We start from the raw sequence: 21,249 nt of genomic DNA on the forward strand, positions 1-21,249 counted from the left end.
CAATAGTCGGTCATGATAAAATGAAAATGGGAATTCCCACATAGGGAGAACAAAATTTACTATAAACAATACTTGTCGGTAAAAGTAAAATTTGAAATTATAGTCTGTATTTTTGTTTGCTGCTAGGCCAAAATTATTTTGTTCTTTGCCTGATTATCAACAGCAGTTCTGCGAGTTGAAGATCTGTTATAACAAGTTAGAACAGACCAGGGATAAACCCATGCAATTAAATATTTCCTGCTCTAATATGTGCCTCTGTACGCTGATACATTGAGATCACTGTCAACGAGTCATTCCACAAATGAATAAACAGTCAACAATTACATTTTAGTGCATAAATTATACAATTGCTGGTCAACTTAGTCCTAGCGAACTAGTAGACCCGGGCAATGTCACTGTGCAGGTTAATATTTCATCAATAACAATTCACAATATGCGGTCCGCTAGGGCTACGTGAGCCTGACGACAAGGCCCGACAGACATTGAAAATCAAAGTCATGAAGAAAAAATTTAAAACTTACTGATGGAAAGTCACTCCTTTCTCTCTTTTGTTGCGCTCATCGCGGTTTGTACAACCAAACGAAACGCACGCAGGCATCCTGTTGCTTGTCACAATAAAATTCTTAAAAGAGTTGATTTGCAATCCAAAATTACTATATATATCTAGCTTTTATGGCAGCATTCACCAGGTCCGCAAGCACGCAACAAGTCGAATGAACGATTGTTTTGGGGGTGTCAAGATGTCGCCAGGTCACTTCCTGTTGCCTCAACGAGAATTGGCCAATCACCATTAGTCCACCCATCCAGTTATGATAGAGATCAGTGGACTCCACCCACTGGCATTTCGATTTTCAAGCAGTTTTCATAAAAAAATTAACTTCCGGGAGCATGCGAGGTAACGCTTCGTTGCCTATACACCGCCCGAAAAATATTTTGGGTTAAAGCATACCTTAACGTTCAAAGAAGGTGTTTTTATTCAGATCCCCAGATTCGTCACATAGGTGCGAACAGTCTTTTGCGGTTAACCTCATATTGGTTTCTCTTTTATTTATTTTCCTTGAAATTGCGAGGTGAGCGTCCTCTTCGCCCTCGTTTCGATCCGATGTCGTGTTTACAGCGCTTGGTGTACTTTTAATTGCCACGTGGTGTGTGATCGTTTGGGCGCAGGCCCATGGTACGTACGTGCTGTCGTTACGAAGTATAGATGCAGTATTGCCATTGGTATGTTTATCCGTGATGTGAGACTGGGTCCACGTGCGGTAATCCATCTTCTGGTGTTTGTGCTTCTTTTAGGCCTTGGATAACAGTGATCCATTCGAGGTCGAAACGGACACCTATCCCTTGCCAGAGGTAGATGCTGCCTCACCTTCCAGCCCTCAGGTCGTTTTCACGAGACTGGAGCGATTGATGATAAATATATTTTGATTTTCTTTGAAAAGTGTTTTTATGACCAGCGTGGTTACATTTTGAGAAGGATGTTCCATTTTGCACTTTGAGCGTGCCGAAAGGTCTTTGAAAATGAGTGTTCTAATTGTTTCATAACTTTGAAGGTTCTGGTCCGGTTCGTGCAAAACACCGATATACCTTTAAACGAGTGTTGGTGCGAAGAGGATGGTGTCAGACCTGCACAACGATCCGTAACAGGTGTGTAAATCGGGATGTAAAAAGTTAATAATCTGCACTTCTACATAATAACACGTTTGTTACTTGGGCTTTTTTTTTTTCTTTTTTTTTCCTCAAGTTTGTTCATTACTCCGGTTTGTGTGTTTGTGTGTCCGCTCACTTATGCTTGCCTACAGGTTACAGTTTTTAACTGATCTTCACAAAACTTCACCAAATGGTAGAGTTCGTGGTCCGACAAACTCCTATATATTTTTGAGGTCAAAAGGTAAACAGGTCAACATCGGCCAAAGGTCAACCACTTAAAATTTTCTTTTCCTAAAATCCTCAATTTTCATCCGATTGACTTGGAATTTTAATGTGATTTTCATATCGGCTAACTGAATTCAACCATCAACAATTTTTGAGATCAGCGTAGGCCAAAAGGTCAACATAGGTCAAAAGTCGACCTCTTTTTTCAAATTTCTAAAATCCTCAATTTTCATCCATTTGACTTGAAATTTGATTAGGATTTACATATCAGCTTACTGAATTCAACCACTAACTATTTTTGAGATTAGCGTAGGCCAAAAAGCCAACATAGGCCAAAGGTCAACCACTTTTTCAAATTAATAAAATCCCCAATTTTCATCTGATTGACTTCAAATTTTAACAATATTTTCATATCATCTGACTGAATTCAACCACCAACTATTTTTTTTTAGGAGCTTGGCTAGAGAGGAATCAGTAGAACACAGAAAGACTACCGACCTGCCTGCAGAGAGAGTGAAAGGCCCTCAGAATCAGCTTCATCAAGGGAGATGCCAATGATTCTAAAAGCTTTGGTTTCTACAGCATGAAGCTGAGTGAGGTGTGAGGCAGGAGCACCAGAGGGGAGAGCAGTACTCCATCAAGTTATGGATGAAAGCCTTGTTTATGGTGAGAAGCTCAGTCGTGCAAATAAAGACCTTCACACGACGGAGGATGCCCAGTCGGCGACTGCCTTTGGAGGCCAGCTTGGAAATGTGGTTTTCCCAGTAAAGATCATGGCAGATAGTGTGACCCAAAAGCTTGAGTGACAGCAGGTTTTCCAGATGGTCTTTACAAAAACAAATAGTGATGATGTGAGATTTGTCAGGATTGAATGGCGTGTTCCACTTTTTTGACCAGTTTGTGATTTTATCCCGTCTGCAGAGAGTGAAGAGGCTGCTGCCTGTCAATCTCAGCGTTGAGATAAGTAGCAGCAGAGGGTGGAGTCATCAGCAAAAAGATAGAGGATTTTTTAGAGAGTTGCACAGCTCATTAATGAATACCAGAAAAAGCACAGGGCCCAGAACACTGCCTCGAGGAACTCCAGCCTTAACAGGAAGGGGAGATGAGGGCATTCCATTCAGGGCCACACGTTTACTATGACTGGAGAGGAACTCCACAAGCCATGGGTGGAGATTTCCTTGGATACCATAAGAGGAGTGTTTGGTGAGCAGGACAGGGTGACCGAACGTATCAAAGGCATGACATATGTCAAGGGAGACGGCTCTGATTTCCTGTTCAGCATTGAGGCCTCAATCCATTGTTGAGACAGCAGAAGCAGCATGTTCAAATTGGAGTGGCCTGGTCTTAATCCAAAATGATGATCACAGATCAAGCCTTTGGAGACGAGGAAGGATTTATTTATTATCAGAAGCGATGATGGATTCCATGACCTTGCTGATTATTGGGAGTAGGCTCATTGGTCTGCAGTTGCAGGGATCTCTTTTTGCACATTTTTTTTGTAAAGCGGTAATGTTGGCTGATTTCCAAGCAGATGGCAGATGACCTTGAGCAAAAGAGAGGGTGAAGAGAACAGAGAGAGAGTGTGATAGCACGGCAGAGCAGGATTTGGGGACCCGTGGGCTGATGCTGTCTGGGCCAGTTGCGGAATCAGAGTAGAGTATTGACAAACTTCTCCGCCTTGTCGGGAGAGAAGGGCACAGAGTCTGGGAGCAGCTGTGTATGACTGGTTAAGATGGGTACAGAGAGCGATGGGTTTGGGACACAACATTTTGAGGCAAACACGGAGTTGAGGCATTCAGCTTTTTCAGGTGCAAAGTCAGGTGTGTGGCCGTATGAGGTAAGGGAGGGCATGGAAGGGGAACAAACAGCAGAAACAGATTTGACCAGATGCCACCAGGACTTGGAGGAGGGAGACAGGTTTGAGAGTTCAATCTTCAGAGTAGAGTGGAGTTAATTTTTTCAATCTTGATTTTATTTTAATTGAATTAAATACTTTAACCCTGTTGAACACAAATGGCCTTCTTGTTGGTTCCACGAACCTCCAGTTTAGCAGTATTTGAACATGTGAAATAGGGTGGCCTAGAAGACTACTTCAATTGCGCTTAATATCTGGAATTTTTCTTTTAACCAATCTCTAACTTCTTTATTACATTAAAATTGAAGTATACATACCATGAAGTAACATGTTCTATGAACTCTCAAGATGGTTCTCCATCTCATTTCCCTGCAAAAGACTGACCCTGACTTGCACACAGGTGATGTCTATTCTGTAAATGTAGAAGGCAGACAACACAACAACGATTTATCTGTCACAGAAGATTCAAAATGTGCTTCTGCAAAGGAAGGATCAGATGGTATTGACATGACAAATGGAAGTGAATCCTGTTTTGCAACTGGTGAGTGGAAACGTAAAAAATTAACATACAATATTTTGTGTTGAGAAAATATATAATTTTTGGAGAAGTGTTAAATATTTTGCATTTTGATTTTGACAAAAAAAAAAGGAAATGTGGTCTTTGTTTCTGTAGAACAAACAAGAAGAAATTTGGGACAAATAAGGTCCAGTCGCAGCTTGGCAGTGAGGAAGAAGCCTTTTTTGAAGAAACAATCACGAAATCAAGACTCCCTTTCTATAAAATACAAGTGCATGTCTTGGCCTCGCAACACCAAGATTAATATTAAATTAAACAAACACAATAAGGGTCAAGAAAGGCGAATACGTTGTAAGTGTAATGTGTGCAGAATGGATTTTGCTTCAACGAATAACATGAAAATGCACATGACGATACACACTGGAAAACGCCCCCACAAGTGCTCCGTCTGTGATAAAGATTTCTCTTGTAACAGCAGTTTGAAAAGGCATATGAAGATCCACACAGGAGAGTGTCCACACAAATGCTTGATATGTGATCGAGGTTTCTCTGAAAAACATGACTTGAAATTACATATGAGGATCCATACAGGAGAGCGACCTCACACATGCTCGATATGTGATAAAGGTTTCTCTCAAAACAGAGATTTGAAATTACATATGAGGATCCATACAGGAGAGCGACCTCACACATGCTCGATATGTGATAAAGGTTTCTCTCAAAAAGGCAGTTTGAAATTACATATGAGGGTCCATACAGGAGAGCGACCGCACACATGCTCGATATGTGATAAAGGTTTCTCTCAAAACAGAGCTTTGAAATCACATATGAGGATCCATACAGGAGAGCATCCTCACAAATGCTCCATTTGTGATAAAGGTTTCACTCGAAAATGTCATTTGAAATTACATATGAGGATCCATACAGGAGAGAGACCTCACACATGCTCGATATGTGATGAAGGTTTCTCCAAAAAAGGTCATTTGAAATTGCACATGAGGATCCATACAGGAGAGCGTCCTCACAAATGCTCGATATGTGATAAAGGTTTCTCTCGAAAAGACAGTTTGATATCACGTATGAAGATCCACACAAGAGAGCTGAAATCTGAAATACCAGGATATGAAAAATGATGTGAAGTGGATTTCGAGATTGAAGAAACCTGAAATTGTATCAGTGATAGTCGGAGCAACAGGGAATCCGGATGATCAAGAAAACCCCAACTGAGTACTTAAAAAGCATTCCAGGGAATATCACGACAAACAAACTGCAGGTAGAGGGTGTCAGAAGTTCAGTGAGAATTCTAAAACGAGCCCTTGGAACAAAACTATGAGAATGAAGTTTCACAAACTGGTTCATGAATAATGATCCTTCACCGAAAAAGGTGGAGATTTTGAGTTCTGGGAGAACTTCCTCCCACCTCATAAAACCCACACATGGAGATAACAACCATCAATACCATCCTTACAAATGTTTTATTTGTGACAAGGATTTTATTTCTCAACGAAGCTTGAACTTCCATAGTGCAACCCACGCTGGAGTGCTCGCATAAAAAAATGCTCTGACTGTGGGAAAAGTTTTGCTGATAAAGGTTTGATAAATTCAGATTGCAATACTCATGCTGGGTTGTACGTGTCCTCTTTGTAAGCGATCCTCAGCAGTAGGCAGGGTATTCAGTGAACGAGTAAGGAGAAAGCAGTCTTATATACCCTACAGCCCTTTGGGTATATACAGCACAACTCCTCAGAATACCATCTGTAACCTCTGACAACCAGCCAGCACCCCACACCCCTTGATGAAAGCCATACGGCTGGCTGTCACCAGAATGTCCACAACAATGACTGCAAATTGCTGCCAAAAGACAACAAGAATCTCAACATTCTAACCCCATCTGCTCAAGTTTTAAGAAAATGACAGCTTATTTAAAAAATGTAAAATTTATTTATTAGGTTCTCCATATTCTCATAATAGAGAATTGTTGAAAATCTGATGCCAAAAACTCAAATTGTAACAGAACGTAATCTCTCAATCTGATCTTGGATCTCATCGTGCTTCTTTCATGGTCTTCGTTCGGTTGCCAGTTTGTAGTTCTTGTCTGTCCTTGCCATGTGTCCAGCCAAGTTCCATTTGAGTTTTTTGATTGTGACCAGTGTTTAGGAATTTTGTTTTCTCTCTGATTTAGTTGTTTTTCTTGTCCCCTTTTGGTTTTGCTCAGATGGCATCTTTGCATGGCAGTTTGAACACCAATGTATATTAAATCTTTGCTGTAGTCCATGTTTCATTGCCGTGTGTGATATTGGGAGAACACCCTTGTTGTAAAATTGTTTATCAGAAGAAGACTCCTGCCTTTGTTTTTCATGAAACTTGAAGTTGTGAAGGGTTCCACAATACAGAGAGGTCCTCAAAGCACAAATGCACTGTCTGTGTTATTACCCTCGCCAGAGGAGAGGGTATTGCATTTGAGGCAGTTTATTACTTGGAGAGGGGGGGGGGGGGGGGGGGATTTTTGCAAGTTTGTTGATCACTCCGGTTTGTTTGTTTGTTTGTTTGTGTGTTTGTCTGTCCGCTCACTTATACTTGACTACAGATTTTTGCAAGTTTGTTGATCACTCCGGTTTGTTTGTTTGTTTGTTTGACCTTCTGCTTCTGCAGAAGGAATGACCTTCTGCTTTGTTCTGTTTTGCCAAGTGTCGCTCGATGAGTCATTTTTCGTCTGTCTGTCTGTCTGTCTGCCTGAGCATGATATCTCAGAAAGTTTAGATATTCATCAACATATGTACATATATACACATATACATATATATATATATATACACATATACATATACACAGTTGCATATATAGATTAAAATACATTTACTTCTACACTTCTACACTTCTACAATTTATAATGTAAATACATTTACATTATAAATTCCTACCCATAACCATGGTCACATTCTGGACCTTGTCTGCTCCACTGGATTAATTTTGCACCATCTCTCTGGCTCCGACCTCACCCTCTCTGACCACTTAGCCATCACTATGACCATCAACATCCCCACCCCAGCACCAAGGCATTATCGCACTATCAACTTCCGTAAGCTAAACTCTCTTTCACCTGCCTCATTCTCATACACCCTCTCTGAAAAAATGTCCACTTCTCCCTTCGTTGACCTCCACACCCCTTCTGACCTCACTGACTACGACAACCACACTCTCTCCTCCTGCCTTGACCAGCTTGCGCCTATAAAAACCAAAACAGTTTCTTTCACCCATTCTGCTCCCTGGTTTAACCCTGAACTCTGCCTGATGAAAACTCGTGCTCGCCAACTTGAAAGACTCCGCAATAAAACAGGTCTCACAATTCACTCCCAAGCCTACAAGGACCACTTACAACACTACAAAGATGCCCTCTCCAGCGCCGGCTCCGCCTACTACTCTCAAATTATCCACTCTGGCTCGGGAAACCCAAAAGCACTCTTCTCTACAATAAACAAACTCCTCAGCCCCCTGAACACCACCACCCAGTCATTCACAGTAGACACCTGCATCTCCTTTACTTTCATTCTTCCAATGCAAAATTGACAACATCTACAACAGCGTAACCACCACCGCACCCGCTCCCCTCAAACTACCTGCCCCCCCCCCCCCTTATCCTGCCAGCCCCTGTCTCACTTCTCCCCAGTCTCCCCTGCTGAACTCTCTGAATTCCTCATAGGAATGAAAACTGCCACCTGCACTCTTGACCCCATCCCTTCCAGCTTTGTCAAGGCCTCCCTTCCTGCTCTCTCTCCACTTATCACTGCAACAATAAACTCCTCCCTGTCTACAGGCATCGTCCCACCATCCCTCAAAATTGCTGATGTTACCCCCATTCTGAAGAAACAGGGACTCAACCCTGACACCATAAATAATGTTACGGATCGCGGTTTAGATGTGATGATGGGCCGAGCGGATGGTCCACCGCGACCTAACAGTTCCCCCGATTCTTCCCCAACTCACCCGATTCCACTCGAACGTTGGCCAAATCGCGCTACGCTAAATCAATGATGGAAAGGACACAATGACTGGGATAGATGAAACGACGCAAGGGGTACAGTTCTCAAGACCTCCGGAGGAGGATATAATTAGTGGTGGAGAAAAGGGGTAGATTACAAGGTAGAGTGAGGTAAAAGACACAGAAGAGATAGGCACTTAGATACAATCTTATCTATCCCAGACAGACCACAGACAAACGGAACAAGGCTGACTTACACAGGGATTGATGGCAGGGAAGGACAGGTCGGTTGATAGCACAAGGTGCACCTTGGCTCGGGGACAGGATCAAGCACGGTCCAAAAGATGCAGGGAGGCCTCACAGCGCTCGGAGGTGGCATCTTTCTTCTCCGAGCTCAGCGCGCATCTGACGCCACCTCCCTCTTCCTGCGCATGCTCAGCGGGGAGTCACACGCCCTCGGCTCGTTGGCTCCGCCCCAGATGGGACCGGTCCGCCGCTTCTATTGGGTGCGGGGGTTACCGGGCTCCGCCCTTGACGAGGAGCTGACAGCGAGCCCCTACTTGGTAACCCCGTCGAGCACATGTTCGATGGCGGCTCGTTGGAAAGGCCTGGTGCCCTCCCAACACCCCCTACCAACCAAGCCGGAGTGAGGACGCGCACTCCCCGCGCCGCCGCCATTGTTGTTGTTGTTGTTGTTGCTGAACCGTGAGGAAGAGCTGCGGGGAGGTATTGGGAGGTCCTAAACTTCCTAACGGTGCCATACAATCACATTCTGGTGCAACGAAGAGTCAGAATTAATGGAAACGAGTCCTCAACTGACATAGACTAAGAATAACTAGCAAGATGTCCTATAGTTGTCTACGTGAGATGCGGTGGACCTGGATGCGACATTTAATGGGGGAAATAGGGGGAGGTCGGGTCTACAGAGTGTTGTTTACAGAAAATGGGACTAGGGAATGGGGGATTGGGGATAGTTGGGAAGTATTGAGGAAATAGGGGAATATTTACAAGCGGATATGGATGGATGCAAATCCCATATCCGCAACATTGCACCCTTCTCTACCTCGGGGCGTCCCGACCCGATAAATTTTTACCTACTTTAGTGTGGCACTCAGATGTAGTTCCCTCTACTATTAACTCAACCCTGAGTGCGACAGTTTTACCGATGTTCACAAATGAGTAAATATGTCCCCCTGCGACGTTGCACCCTTCTCCTAACAGAAACACACCCACAGGATAACCGAATCGCGGAAAGCATCCTCAAACTAAACATACAGCCGGTAGGGAGCATTATTTACAATTGACGCTACTTTATTTACAAGACTAACCCAGGACCTGTGATTGTTCTTTCTGGGGGGGAGACAGTCTGCTCTGCATCAATGCACCATTAAAGCACCCAAAAACGCACCAAAGCACCCTCAAGCACCAATCGGTGCAGTCACCATTGTTCATGAAAATAAAAACAACAACCCCTAACCCTGCAGGTGTCTCTTGCTCTTCGGCTCCCTCTGCTGGTTATTATTATTGTCTTCCAGTTGTTGTCTTTCTTTTTGTCTCATTTTCTTACTGGCGGCCTATTTGCAATAAAGTGTGCCCAACGTGTCCATTTTATTTTCTTTATTTATGGCCCACAGGTCCGACTACGTGTGGTTCACCTGTGGGGCATCGGTGCCCTGTGGCCAAGGCCCGCCAGCAAGATTTCGGGCCCTCATGGCCGGTTCCAGCAGAGGGGCCATGCCCCAACCCATGGGGTCCATAAGTGGTGCTCGGCCACAGACATGTGGTCCATAATGTGGTGCATCGATGCAGACAGCTGGTTCTGAGAGTGCCGGGCGCACAATGGCCGACTCACGCACGCTCCCCTCGGCACCCAATGGCGCACAGGTCATGTGGGAGACAAAAGAGACAAATGATCGAGGGGTAAGGTCACAAGGGTACACATCAATAAGGCAATGCAAGGCGAAATGCGTACGGAGGGCGAAGTGAGAAAGCTCGTCCCTACCGTACGTCACCCCCCTGTCACCTACACTACCCTTGCCCTTACCCCATATGTACAAAATCTACACATTACCAATCCGTCGCTACTGTCACGTCTCCCCATATTTCCTCTATACCAAATTCGTCACCACAATCCCTCTATCCAAAATTTGCCATCACCCAATTCGTCATCAATCCTCATAAGGAGGAAGAGATGGAACAACAAAGCACAATGTCACACCCACGTCATGATGCGTCTCACATTCCAAACATCTGCACAATAAAATAACAAAACATGGCATGGTGTGGAGGTACGTCATCTCAGGTGAGTGCATGTAGATGGTGCGAGGAGACTTCAATCCTAACTATCCTCTAAATGACATTAACACACTTTACACTACCCGGGGTCTTTCCCTGCCAATCCATTGGCCAACTTACTCTATGGGTTCTAAAAACCAATTCCCATTGACCAAACTGTGGTGCTTCTCAATTTGGGGTCTCACTCCCCCGATTCATCTCCCGGTGCCCTCGCACAATTTCTGGGCTGTGACGTGTAGCTCTCCCAGCAGGTCTACCCACCTGCACACCTCCACCACTGTAGTTGCCACCCGAGCTTACCTGCTCCTTAACCTAACCTATCTACTGGGGAAGGCCCCTCCTGGCTCTGTCACCCCACTCGGTGCCCTCTGGCACTGGGCTACCCGGGTCCGTCCTCCGGATCCTCGGGCCCCATCCACAACTACCGGCTCCCAGAGCCCACCTGCGGCCTCACCTGGCCGACATCCTCACAGTGGTGGAGTGCCCAAACCAACTACACACACTAACAGGCTACACGCCCAGCCATTTCCACAACACTAATGCACCCATCCAAATACCATTCTGTCACCCGCACCACAGATGCCAATATCCAACCACAATTTACCTATACCCTCTACCTAACACTTACACTACCCGCCCCGGGTATTCGTGATGGGGGTCCACTCTTCCCCCATTCACACCTTGGCACCACCCACTCCACTCCATCGTTTCCACCATACTCACTCCACGACCATCCATTCCAATACTCCACTTATTCCACACTCCATGTCTTCCACACAACCATTTATTCCATTCACCTGTTGGTGCACACCTGTGCACTCACACCTGGTGCCACCTGCACCCTTCTCTCCCCCAAGCGCATTCGCGCTGATCCACAACACTCACTACTCATACACCTGTCCAGTTCTCACACAGCATCATCTCATCTAACTACTCCCCTCTGAAACTTGCGCTTCCCAGTCGTCCCTTTAAACTGTTGCGCTCCCTCGTCATTATCATCCATACTAATCTACCTGCGTCCCCACTACAGGTATCAGTCACTAACTAAACCTTAACGTTACCTAATGTCAATCTCTTCTAGATCCCTACACACAATATCCTAACCCACCCGGGCTAGTTTTCACTGCCATCAACCCCATAACTAGTGCTCCTTTGCCCCCCCCCTCGCCGTGAGGGATGGTGGATTGCCCATCCCACCACATCGGGGAGGTCCCACTATCAATTTTGCTCGTCCAAATTCCAACCAATTCAAAAATTTTCCATTTACTGCCAATTCTACCCACTATTATAAATTTCGTATCAAATCACTACCATCATCATCACAGTCCGCTATATCCTAGCCTCGGTGCGTCATGACATCATTAAACTCGGTTCGTAAAGCCGAGCAATGAATTTGGGTGGTTTGGTCGCCTGCAGGTTGAATCCGTCCGGCTTTCGGTTCAAGGGAGGTGGTGAAGGAACTGCGCTCCAACGCGAGTCGAAAGAATTGACGCGACCAAAGACGGAATTCGTCCGAGTTGCTTTATTGAAACAAAACAGCTCAGGTATTCTGACAAGCCCGTTTATCGGGCAACAATATATTATATACACATTTATGTTGGGAAGTTTGCCCGGCAAAAGCTATACCGGGCATGCCCGGGTATCAAGGGCGAGCCTTGGAAAGGCGAGTCTGGACCTGCCCGGGCGTGTTTGGCTGCGGCCTGGCAAGTCGAGGCTGGGCGTGCCCGGGCGCTCTGGGCGAGCACTGGAAAGGCGATAGCGGGCATGCCCGGACGCTCTGGGCGAGCCCTGGAAAGGCGATAGCGGGCATGCCCGGACGCTCTGGGCGTGCCCTGGAAAGGCGATAGCGGGCATGCCCGGACGCTCTGGGCGAGCCCTGGAAAGGCGATAGCGGGCATGCCCGGACGCTCTGGGCGAGCCCTGGAAAGGCGAGAGCGGGCATGCCCGGGAACACTAACAGTGAGTCCGGGCATGCCCGGGAGAGGCGCGTCTGGCCGTGTTCTGGCCGGTGCAAGGCGATTATGTACATCCAGCGGTAACCGCTACACACGCCCCTCCAGAATCGACCTGCACCGGCAGGGTCAATTTAAGGGGGGTCCGGATGACCCGGCCGAAGCGACCCCTGGAGGGTCGTGGGGAGTGGTCTGACGTGGTGGTGGGTGGTCGAGCGGGGGGAACTGTGGATGGGGGGCGGCCTCGCCGTGGAGGAAGGGCCAACCGTGGTGGTCGGTCGACGTCCATGTGCGCCGGTTTGAGGCGGTCCACAGAAATCCGGTCCGGCCGGCCGCCGAAGTCGACGATGAAAGACTTGTCGCCCCGTCGCAGGACCCGGAAGGGCCCGTCGTACGGCGGCCGGAGTGGCCCCCGGTGCGCGTCATGACGCACAAAGACGTACTCCGCTGTGCGAAGCGCCGGGGGGACGTAGGACTGGGGGCCACCGTGGCGGGACGTCGGCACGGGGGCAAATCGTCGGGCAGCCTCCTGGAGGTCCGAGCGCTGGCGAGCGGCGGACCAGGGACTGGTAGCGTCAGGCACGAATTCGCCCGGGACGCGGAGTGGCTGGCCGTAGACGAGCTCGGCGGCGGACGCCTGGAGGTCTTCCTTGGGGGCCGTGCGAAGGCCCAAAAGGACCCACGGCAGCCGGTCGGCCCAACCGTCGTCCTGAAGGCCGGCCATGAGTGCGGCCTTCATGGAGCGGTGAAACCGCTCGCACAACCCATTGGCTTGGGGGTGGTAGGCCGTGGTGCGGTGCAGCGTGACCCCCAACGAACGGGCGACCGCGCCCCAAAGCTCAGACGTGAACTGTGGGCCGCGGTCGGATGAGATGTCCGCTGGTGCGCCGAAGCGCGCGACCCAGGTGGCGATGAACGCCTGCGCCACGTCGGCGGTGGTGGTGGAGGTGAGGGGCACGGCCTCCGGCCACCTGGTGGTCCTGTCCACCATGGTGAGCAGGTGGGTGAACCCCCGCGAGGGGGGCAGGGGACCCACCAGGTCCACGTGGACGTGGTCGAAACGCCGTTCAGGCATGGCGAAAGGTGCCAGCGGGGCCTGGGTGTGGCGGTGGACCTTGGCTCGCTGGCAGGCCGTGCAGGCGTTGGCCCAGTCGCGGATGTTTCGTCGAAGGCCGTGCCAGACGAAACGCGCCGACACCAGCTTCTGAGAAGCTTTCCGGCCCAGGTGAGAAAGGCCGTGGATGGAGGCGAAGATGCGGCGCTGCCAGGAAACGGGCACGATGGGGCGAGGCTGGCCCTGGGAGACGTCGCAGAGCAGGACGGTGCCCGCGAAGGGGATGTCGGCCAGGCGGAGGCCCGTGTCCGCCACGCGGAGTGCCTGCACCGAGGCGTCGGTGGTCTGGTCGGCCGCCATGAGCGTGAAGTCCACGCCGAGGTGGACCGCGTTCGCGCTGGCCCGCGAAAGGCAGTCGGCCACGGCGTTGTCTTTGCCGGCGACGTGCTGGATGTCCGTGGTGAACTCCGACACGGCGGAGAGGTGGCGCTGCTGGCGGGCCGACCACGGCTCCGTGACCTTAGCCATTGCGTAGACCAACGGCTTGTGGTCGACGAAAGCCGTGAACGGGCGGCCCTCCAGGAGGTGTCGGAAATGGCGAACGGCCAGGAATAGCCCGAGCAGCTCGCGGTCGAACGTGCTGTAGTTTAACTCGTTCGGCCGGAGTTGCCGGCTGAAAAAAGCGAGTGGCTGCCAAACCCCGTCCACCCATTGCTCATGGACGGCGCCCACCGCGTAGTTGGAGGCGTCCGTAGTGAGGGCGATGGGCGCGTTGAGCACCGGGTGAGCCAGCAGCGTTGCGTCGGCGAGGGCCCGTTTGGCACTGGCGAAGGCCGCGTCCATGGCCGCGGACCAAACAATGTCATGCTTGGCCGGCTTGCCCCGGAGGGCCTCGTAAAGGGGCCGCATGAGCTGAGCAGCGCGGGGCACGAATCGGTGATAAAAATTCACCATGCCGAGGAACTCTTGGAGGGCCTTGATGGAACGGGGACGCGGGAACGTGGTGATGGCCTCGACCTTGGTCGGCAGCGGCACGGCCCCGGTCTTGGTGATGCGGTGGCCCAAAAAGTCAACGGTCGTCGCGCCGAAGTGGCATTTGACCGGGTTGACAATTAAGCCGTGCTCGCTGAGGCGACCGAACAGTGTTCGGAGGTGGAGGAGGTGCTCGGCGCGGGACGTGCTGGCGACGAGGATGTCGTCCAGATAGACGAAAAGAAACGGCAGGTCGCGCAGCACGCCGTCCATCAAGCGCTGGAACGCCTGGGCCGCGTTCTTGAGGCCAAACGGCATCCGCAAAAATTCGAACAGGCCGAACGGCGTGATGACGGCCGTCTTCGGGACGTCGGCCGCCCGGACAGGTACCTGGTGGTAGCCCCGTATCAGGTCAATTTTCGAAAAGATGACCCGTCCCGCCAAACGGGCGGAAAAGTCCTGAATATGCGGGATCGGGTACCTGTCGGGGGTGGTAGCGTCATTGAGACGGCGGTAGTCGCCACACGGGCGCCATCCACCCCCCGGCTTTGGCACGATGTGCAGTGGCGAGGCCCACGCGCTATCGGAGCGCCGCACGATGCCGAGGTGCTCCAACGCGTCGAATTCGGCCTTTGCCACGGCGAGCTTGGCTGGGTCGAGGCGGCGGGCCCTGGCGTAGACCGGCGGGCCCGTAGTGGGTATGTGGTGCTCGATCCCGTGCCGCACCGCGACGGCCGAAAACGTCGGCCGCGTGAGGGCCGGGAATTCCACGAGCAGGCGAGCGAACTCCTTCGTTGCCGGGAGGGCGCACGCCAGTTCGGTCGGCGCGGAGCTGCTCATTGTGCACGCCAGGGAGCTGAAGGTCTCGGCGTGGACAAGGCGACGTTGTTTGACGTCGACTAGCAGCCCGTGCGCGCAGAGGAAGTTGGCGCCCAGCAAAGCCACGGGGACGCTGGCGGTAACAAAAGTCCATTGAAAGCGCTGGCTGCCGAAGCAGAGCGTGACGACACGTGGGCCGAAAGTGCGTATGGCCGAGCCATTAACAGCGACCAAAGAGGGGCCGCAAACTGCGTCCAGCCTGTCCTGCTCGGAGGCAGGTATGACGCTCAGTTGGGCGCCGGTGTCGCACAGGAAACGCCGTCCAGACGCTTTGTCCCGAATAAACAGCAAGTTGCCCGAGTGGCCGGCGCTCATGGCTGGGAATGAACGCCGGCCCGGCCGTTTCCCGACCTGCCGAAAGTGCACGGGGGCCGGCACGTCCGAGCCTTGTGTCCGAACCTGGCGTGGTAATAACACCACGCCCGGTCAGGTGGAGGCCCCGGCCGTCGTGTCGGAAGCGGGCGGTGCGGCGTGGCGGCCGCCAGTTGCACCGGCAGTTCGGCCTCTAACCGCGCAGGGCGCTCGGGCGTCGTGGGCGTTGCCTCGGACGGCGGCGGGCTCCAGGTAACCGCGCCGATGTGCTGGCCCGCCAAGGAGATCTTATCGGCTTCCCTGGCGAGGGCGCGGGAATCCGTGATCAACGTGCCGGCCAGGGCGAGGCGTACCGGGTTAGGCAGCTGACGGAGGAACAGCTCCCGGAACAGGAATGCCGGAGAGTGCTCGCCGAGCAACGAGAGCATATAGTCCATGCGCTCGGACGGGCGCGTGTCGCCGAGCTCGGGCAGGTCAAGCAGGCGCCGTGCGCGTGCTGCCGGTGAGAGGGCGAAAGCGCCGAGGAGGAGCGTCTTCAGCGCGTCGTATTTGTCAGCAGCCGGCGGGTGCTGGAGGAGGCTCAAGGCGCGGGCCGCGGTGGTGGAACCGAGCGCCGCCACAACATGGTGGAAGCGGGTGTCGTCCGCGGTGATGCCTCGCAGGGCGAACTGGGAGTCCGCCTGGGCGAACCAAACAGCCGCGTGAGTCTCCCAGAAGGTAGGCAGTTTAAGCGTCACTGCCGTATCCATGTCGGTAGGTCACCAATGAAGGAACTGCGCTCCAACGCGAGTCGAAAGAATTGACGCGACCAAAGACGGAATTCGTCCGAGTTGCTTTATTGAAACAAAACAGCTCAGGTATTCTGACAAGCCCGTTTATCGGGCAACAATATATATACACATTTATGTCGGGAAGTTTGCCCGGCAAAAGCTATACCGGGCATGCCCGGGTATCAAGGGCGAGCCTTGGAAAGGCGAGTCTGGACCTGCCCGGGCGTGTTTGGCTGCGGCCTGGCAAGTCGAGGCTGGGCGTGCCCGGGCGCTCTGGGCGAGCACTGGAAAGGCGATAGCGGGCATGCCCGGACGCTCTGGGCGAGCCCTGGAAAGGCGATAGCGGGCATGCCCGGACGCTCTGGGCGTGCCCTGGAAAGGCGATAGCGGGCATGCCCGGACGCTCTGGGCGAGCCCTGGAAAGGCGATAGCGGGCATGCCCGGACGCTCTGGGCGAGCCCTGGAAAGGCGAGAGCGGGCATGCCCGGGAAAGACGAGACCGGGCGTGCCCGGGAGGTCCGGGCGTGCCCGGGAACAGTGAGTCCGGGCATGCCCGGGAGAGGCGCGTCTGGCCGTGTTCTGGCCGGTGCAAGGCGATTATGTACATCCAGCGGTAACCGCTACAGTGGTTTGGTTGGACCGAGGTTCCACGCACCATCTCGGCGCGGCACCTTGCGGTCCCGGGCCCGATGGCTCAATCTCCCCCGGTCGGAACCCTGTCCCCACGAGGGGGCACCGTTCCGCTTCCTCCCACTCGCCCTTGAACCGGACCGGTCGCCTCGCCCGCCAAGGCCCGGACTCGACCGTGCGGGGCGGGGCCAAGCCCGATTCGGCAACGACGCTTCGAAGAGAAACGACGCAGCTTCGATCCGCGCCGGGCCCTGCATCCAACAAAGCACGCCGCGCCCCGATCGCTCGCATCGGCTATCCGTCGCCCTAACCGCTAACCCGGTTACCGTCGATGCTTCACTTGCATGCTCACACGCATACGCTACCCCTTTCACCCTCACAAAACCCGGCGTTCCAACGCCGTCCGTACATTCCACCAACGCACTCCCTGTTACAAACCACACCTCTCGCGCACACTCTTGCGCACACTCGCCGCTCGCACACCTCGGTCCACACCTCTCCTCCGTTACGTCCTCCGTAACACTCACCATGGGCGTGCACTCTTGCATCCACCCACTAACGCGCTCGGATGGGCTCTCCCACACTCGCGCTACCACCAACCCAGGTGTGCTTCCTCGCACACCCTCTACCATTCCAAGCGTGCATTCTTGCACCTGCTCCACCACCAACTCACTCTCCGGGTCACTCTCACCCTCGCACGTACACTCCGTACACCCCGACGTGCATTCTCGCTCGCACTCGGTTTCACTCCCACCCTTTATAACACACCCACTCGCCGACGCACACTTTTTCCTCACACGCGTGCCATTTTTACTCACACGGGACCCTTCACCAACGCCCGGGTGCCATATCGATCCCAATCACGCGACAATTCTTTTGTCGCTAAACATCCATTTACAAAATCTCCCAGCACAATACACAGCACGTCTCACCTTCGGGGTTCTTCTTCCTCCCTGCACCAAAACCTGCAAACTTCCATTCGGGTTAAGCACAGCATCGTGATGTGAGCAGGGACTTTGCACATTTTCCATTTCTCCCTGCAATTCCCGGGCTACCTCCGTCATCTCTTCAATTTTAATTCCCAGCACTGCTTTGTCTTTGTTCCCGTCGACGACCGTTGGCTTTAATAAAATTCCCTCTACCTCATCGGTCGCCGGCTTTTCCAAACCCTGTGTCGCGATTTCTATCCCCGTCATTGTACCCGTGCTTTCCTCCGCTTCGCTCAACCAGCGCTTTTCGACCCGCGTTACCTCCTCGTGCACCCCTGGGACCCTTTCGCCCACCATGCGATCCATGGTCTCCCCACATTTTTGCATGCGGTCACCCATTCTGTTGGTTATTGCTTCAATTTGGTTTCCCAATCCATTCGTTATTGCTTCCATTTGGTTTCCCAATCCATTCGTTATTGCTTCCATTTGGTTTCCCAATCCGTTCGTTATTGCTTCCATTTGGTTTCCCAATCCGTTCGTTATTGCTTCCATTTGGTTTCCCAATCCGTTCGTTATTGCTTCCATTTTATTACTCAATTTCTCCCCCTCTATTCTCAGCATCTCGGTGAATTGCGCCATGAAGTCCCCCACATCAAAGCCCGCTGCTACGGTCACGGGCGCGGCAAAATTTGGTGCCGCTGTAGCCACGTGCGCGAGAGCGCCATTTTGTGCACCTGATACCCCCTCAACCACACCTTCTTTACTCTCCTCCACAATTTTCCCCACTTCTTCCCTGGGGTCCTGGGTCGATTCTACCCCACTCTCCTCTACCGGAACCCAGCCGTCTTGATCTGCCATAGCGCGACTTTCAAAATTCGGGTTTTTGTAAAACAAAAGCAAATTTCGGTACTTTATAATTTTGACCAAATTTTTTCCTAGATGTTTAAAAAAAAATTTGGTTCGGGCCTCGAATCTCACTCCCCGACACCAATTGTTACGGATCGCGGTTTAGATGTGATGATGGGCCGAGCGGATGGTCCACCGCGACCTAACAGTTCCCCCGATTCTTCCCCAACTCACCCGATTCCACTCGAACGTTGGCCAAATCGCGCTACGCTAAATCAATGATGGAAAGGACACAACGACTGGGATAGATGAAACGACGCAAGGGGTACAGTTCTCAAGACCTCCGGAGGAGGATATAATTAGTGGTGGAGAAAAGGGGTAGATTACAAGGTAGAGTGAGGTAAAAGACACAGAAGAGATAGGCACTTAGATACAATCTTATCTAACCCAGACAGACCACAGACAAACGGAACAAGGCTGACTTACACAGGGATTGATGGCAGGGAAGGACAGGTCGGTTGATAGCACAAGGTGCACCTTGGCTCGGGGACAGGATCAAGCATGGTCCAAAAGATGCAGGGAGGCCTCACAGCGCTCGGAGGTGGCGTCTTTCTTCTCCGAGCTCAGCGCGCATCTGACGTCACCTCCCTCTTCCTGCGCATGCTCAGCGGGGAGTCACACGTCCTCGGCTCGTTGGCTCCGCCCCAGATGGGACCGGTCCGCCGCTTCTATTGGGTGCGGGGGTTACCGCGCTCCGCCCTTGACGAGGAGCTGACAGCGAGCCCCTACTTGGTAACCCCGTCGAGCACATGTTCGATGGCGGCTCGTTGGAAAGGCCTGGTGCCCTCCCAACACCCCCTACCAACCAAGCCGGAGTGAGGACGCGCACTCCCCGCGCCGCCGCCGTTGTTGTTGTTGTTGTTGTTGTTGTTGCTGAACCGTGGGGAAGAGCTGCGGGGAGGTATTGGGAGGTCCTAAACTTCCTAACGGTGCCATACAATCACATTCTGGTGCAACGAAGAGTCAGAATTAATGGAAACGAGTCCTTAACTGACATAGACTAAGAATAACTAGCAAGATGTCCTATAGTTGTCTACGTGAGATGCGGTGGACCTGGATGCGACATTTAATGGGGGAAATAGGGGGAGGTCGGGTCTACAGAGTGTTGTTTACAGAAAATGGGACTAGGGAATGGGGGATTGGGGATAGTTGGGAAGTATTGAGGAAATAGGGGAATATTTACAAGCGGATATGGATGGATGCAAATCCCATATCCGCAACAATAACTTCAGACCCATCTCCAACCTACCCTTTCTGTCAAAAGTTTTGGAACACGCTGTAGCCACTCAAGAGGTGAACTCAAACATCACCTCTCTGCCAATAACCTGTATGAAACATTCCACTCCAGATTCCGCTCCAACTACAGTACTGAAACTGCTCTCCTCAAAATCACCAACGACCTTCTCCTCTCCTCTGACGCCGGCAACCTCAACATTCTCATCCTCCTCGACCTCAGCGCCGCCTTTGACACCATCAATCACACCATCCTCCTCACCCAACTTGAAACCACCTTTAACATTACCGGCACTGCCCTCTCTTGGATCAAATCATACCTCTCTGACAGACGCCAGTTCATCTCCATCAATAACTGCAAATCCCCCACTGCTCCCCTCCCCCAAGGTTCAGTTCATGGCCCCCTCCTCTTCATCCTGTACCTGTCCCCCCTTGGTCACTTAATCCGCCGTCATGGTCTCCAATTCCACTGCTTCGCCGATGACATCCAGCTTTTCATCTCCACCAAGTCCATCTCCACCGCCACCCACTCTATCCTGACAAACTGCATCAGTGAAATGAAAATCCTGGCTTCAAATCAACTTTCTCAAACTTAACTATGATAAATCTGAAATAATCATCATTGGCCCAAAAACGCTCACCAAATCCACCCATAACTTTGCCCTCAACATTGACGGTTTCCCAGTATCCACCTCCCCTCACATCCGGAATCTTGGCATCATCTTTGACCAAACCCTCTCCTTCGACAAATACACTAAACAGATCACAAAGACAGCCTTCTTTCACCTGAAAAACATCGCCCGTCTCCGTCCATCCCTCTCCTCCACGGCTGCAGAAACCCTCATCCACGCCTTCATCACCTCCTGTCTGGACTACTGCAACAGCCTCCTCTATGGTTCACCCTCAATAATCAACAATAAACTCCAATACATTCAGAACTCCGCTGCCCGTCTACTCACCCATTCCCGGACCCATGACCACATCACCCCCGTCCTTTTCAAACTTCACTGGCTCCCCATCCCCCAGAGAATCCAGCACAAAATACTCCTCTTGACCTACAAAGCCCTCCATAACCTGGACCCATCATACCTGAC

General features: G+C 51.5%; 1 protein-coding gene and 2 long non-coding RNA genes across 3 annotated transcripts in view; 2 read left to right on the forward strand and 1 right to left on the reverse strand.

Annotated features, from left to right (window-relative positions):
- Positions 1–21,249, reverse strand: part of LOC144894068 (uncharacterized) — a 247,101-nt gene that overhangs the window by 782 nt on the left and 225,070 nt on the right. The gene's annotated exons all lie outside the window — the stretch shown is intronic.
- On the forward strand, positions 1,067–4,154 carry LOC144894069 (uncharacterized). The gene is made up of 4 exons (XR_013624771.1): positions 1,067–1,174; positions 1,294–1,380; positions 1,551–1,644; positions 4,128–4,154. It is a non-coding gene; the product is annotated as an uncharacterized LOC144894069 (long non-coding RNA).
- LOC144889881 (uncharacterized) overlaps positions 4,417–21,249 on the forward strand; it is a 40,335-nt gene continuing 23,502 nt past the window's right edge. The window contains exon 1 of the mRNA XM_078771083.1: positions 4,417–5,176. Within this exon, the coding sequence (XP_078627209.1) occupies positions 4,520–5,176 (657 nt within the window). The 5' untranslated portion in view covers positions 4,417–4,519. The remainder of the gene's footprint in view (positions 5,177–21,249) is intronic.

This window comes from Myxine glutinosa, chromosome 1, assembly GCF_964187855.1.
Source record: "Myxine glutinosa chromosome 1, kmMyxGlut1.1, whole genome shotgun sequence".
Taxonomy (NCBI): domain Eukaryota; kingdom Metazoa; phylum Chordata; class Myxini; order Myxiniformes; family Myxinidae; genus Myxine; species Myxine glutinosa.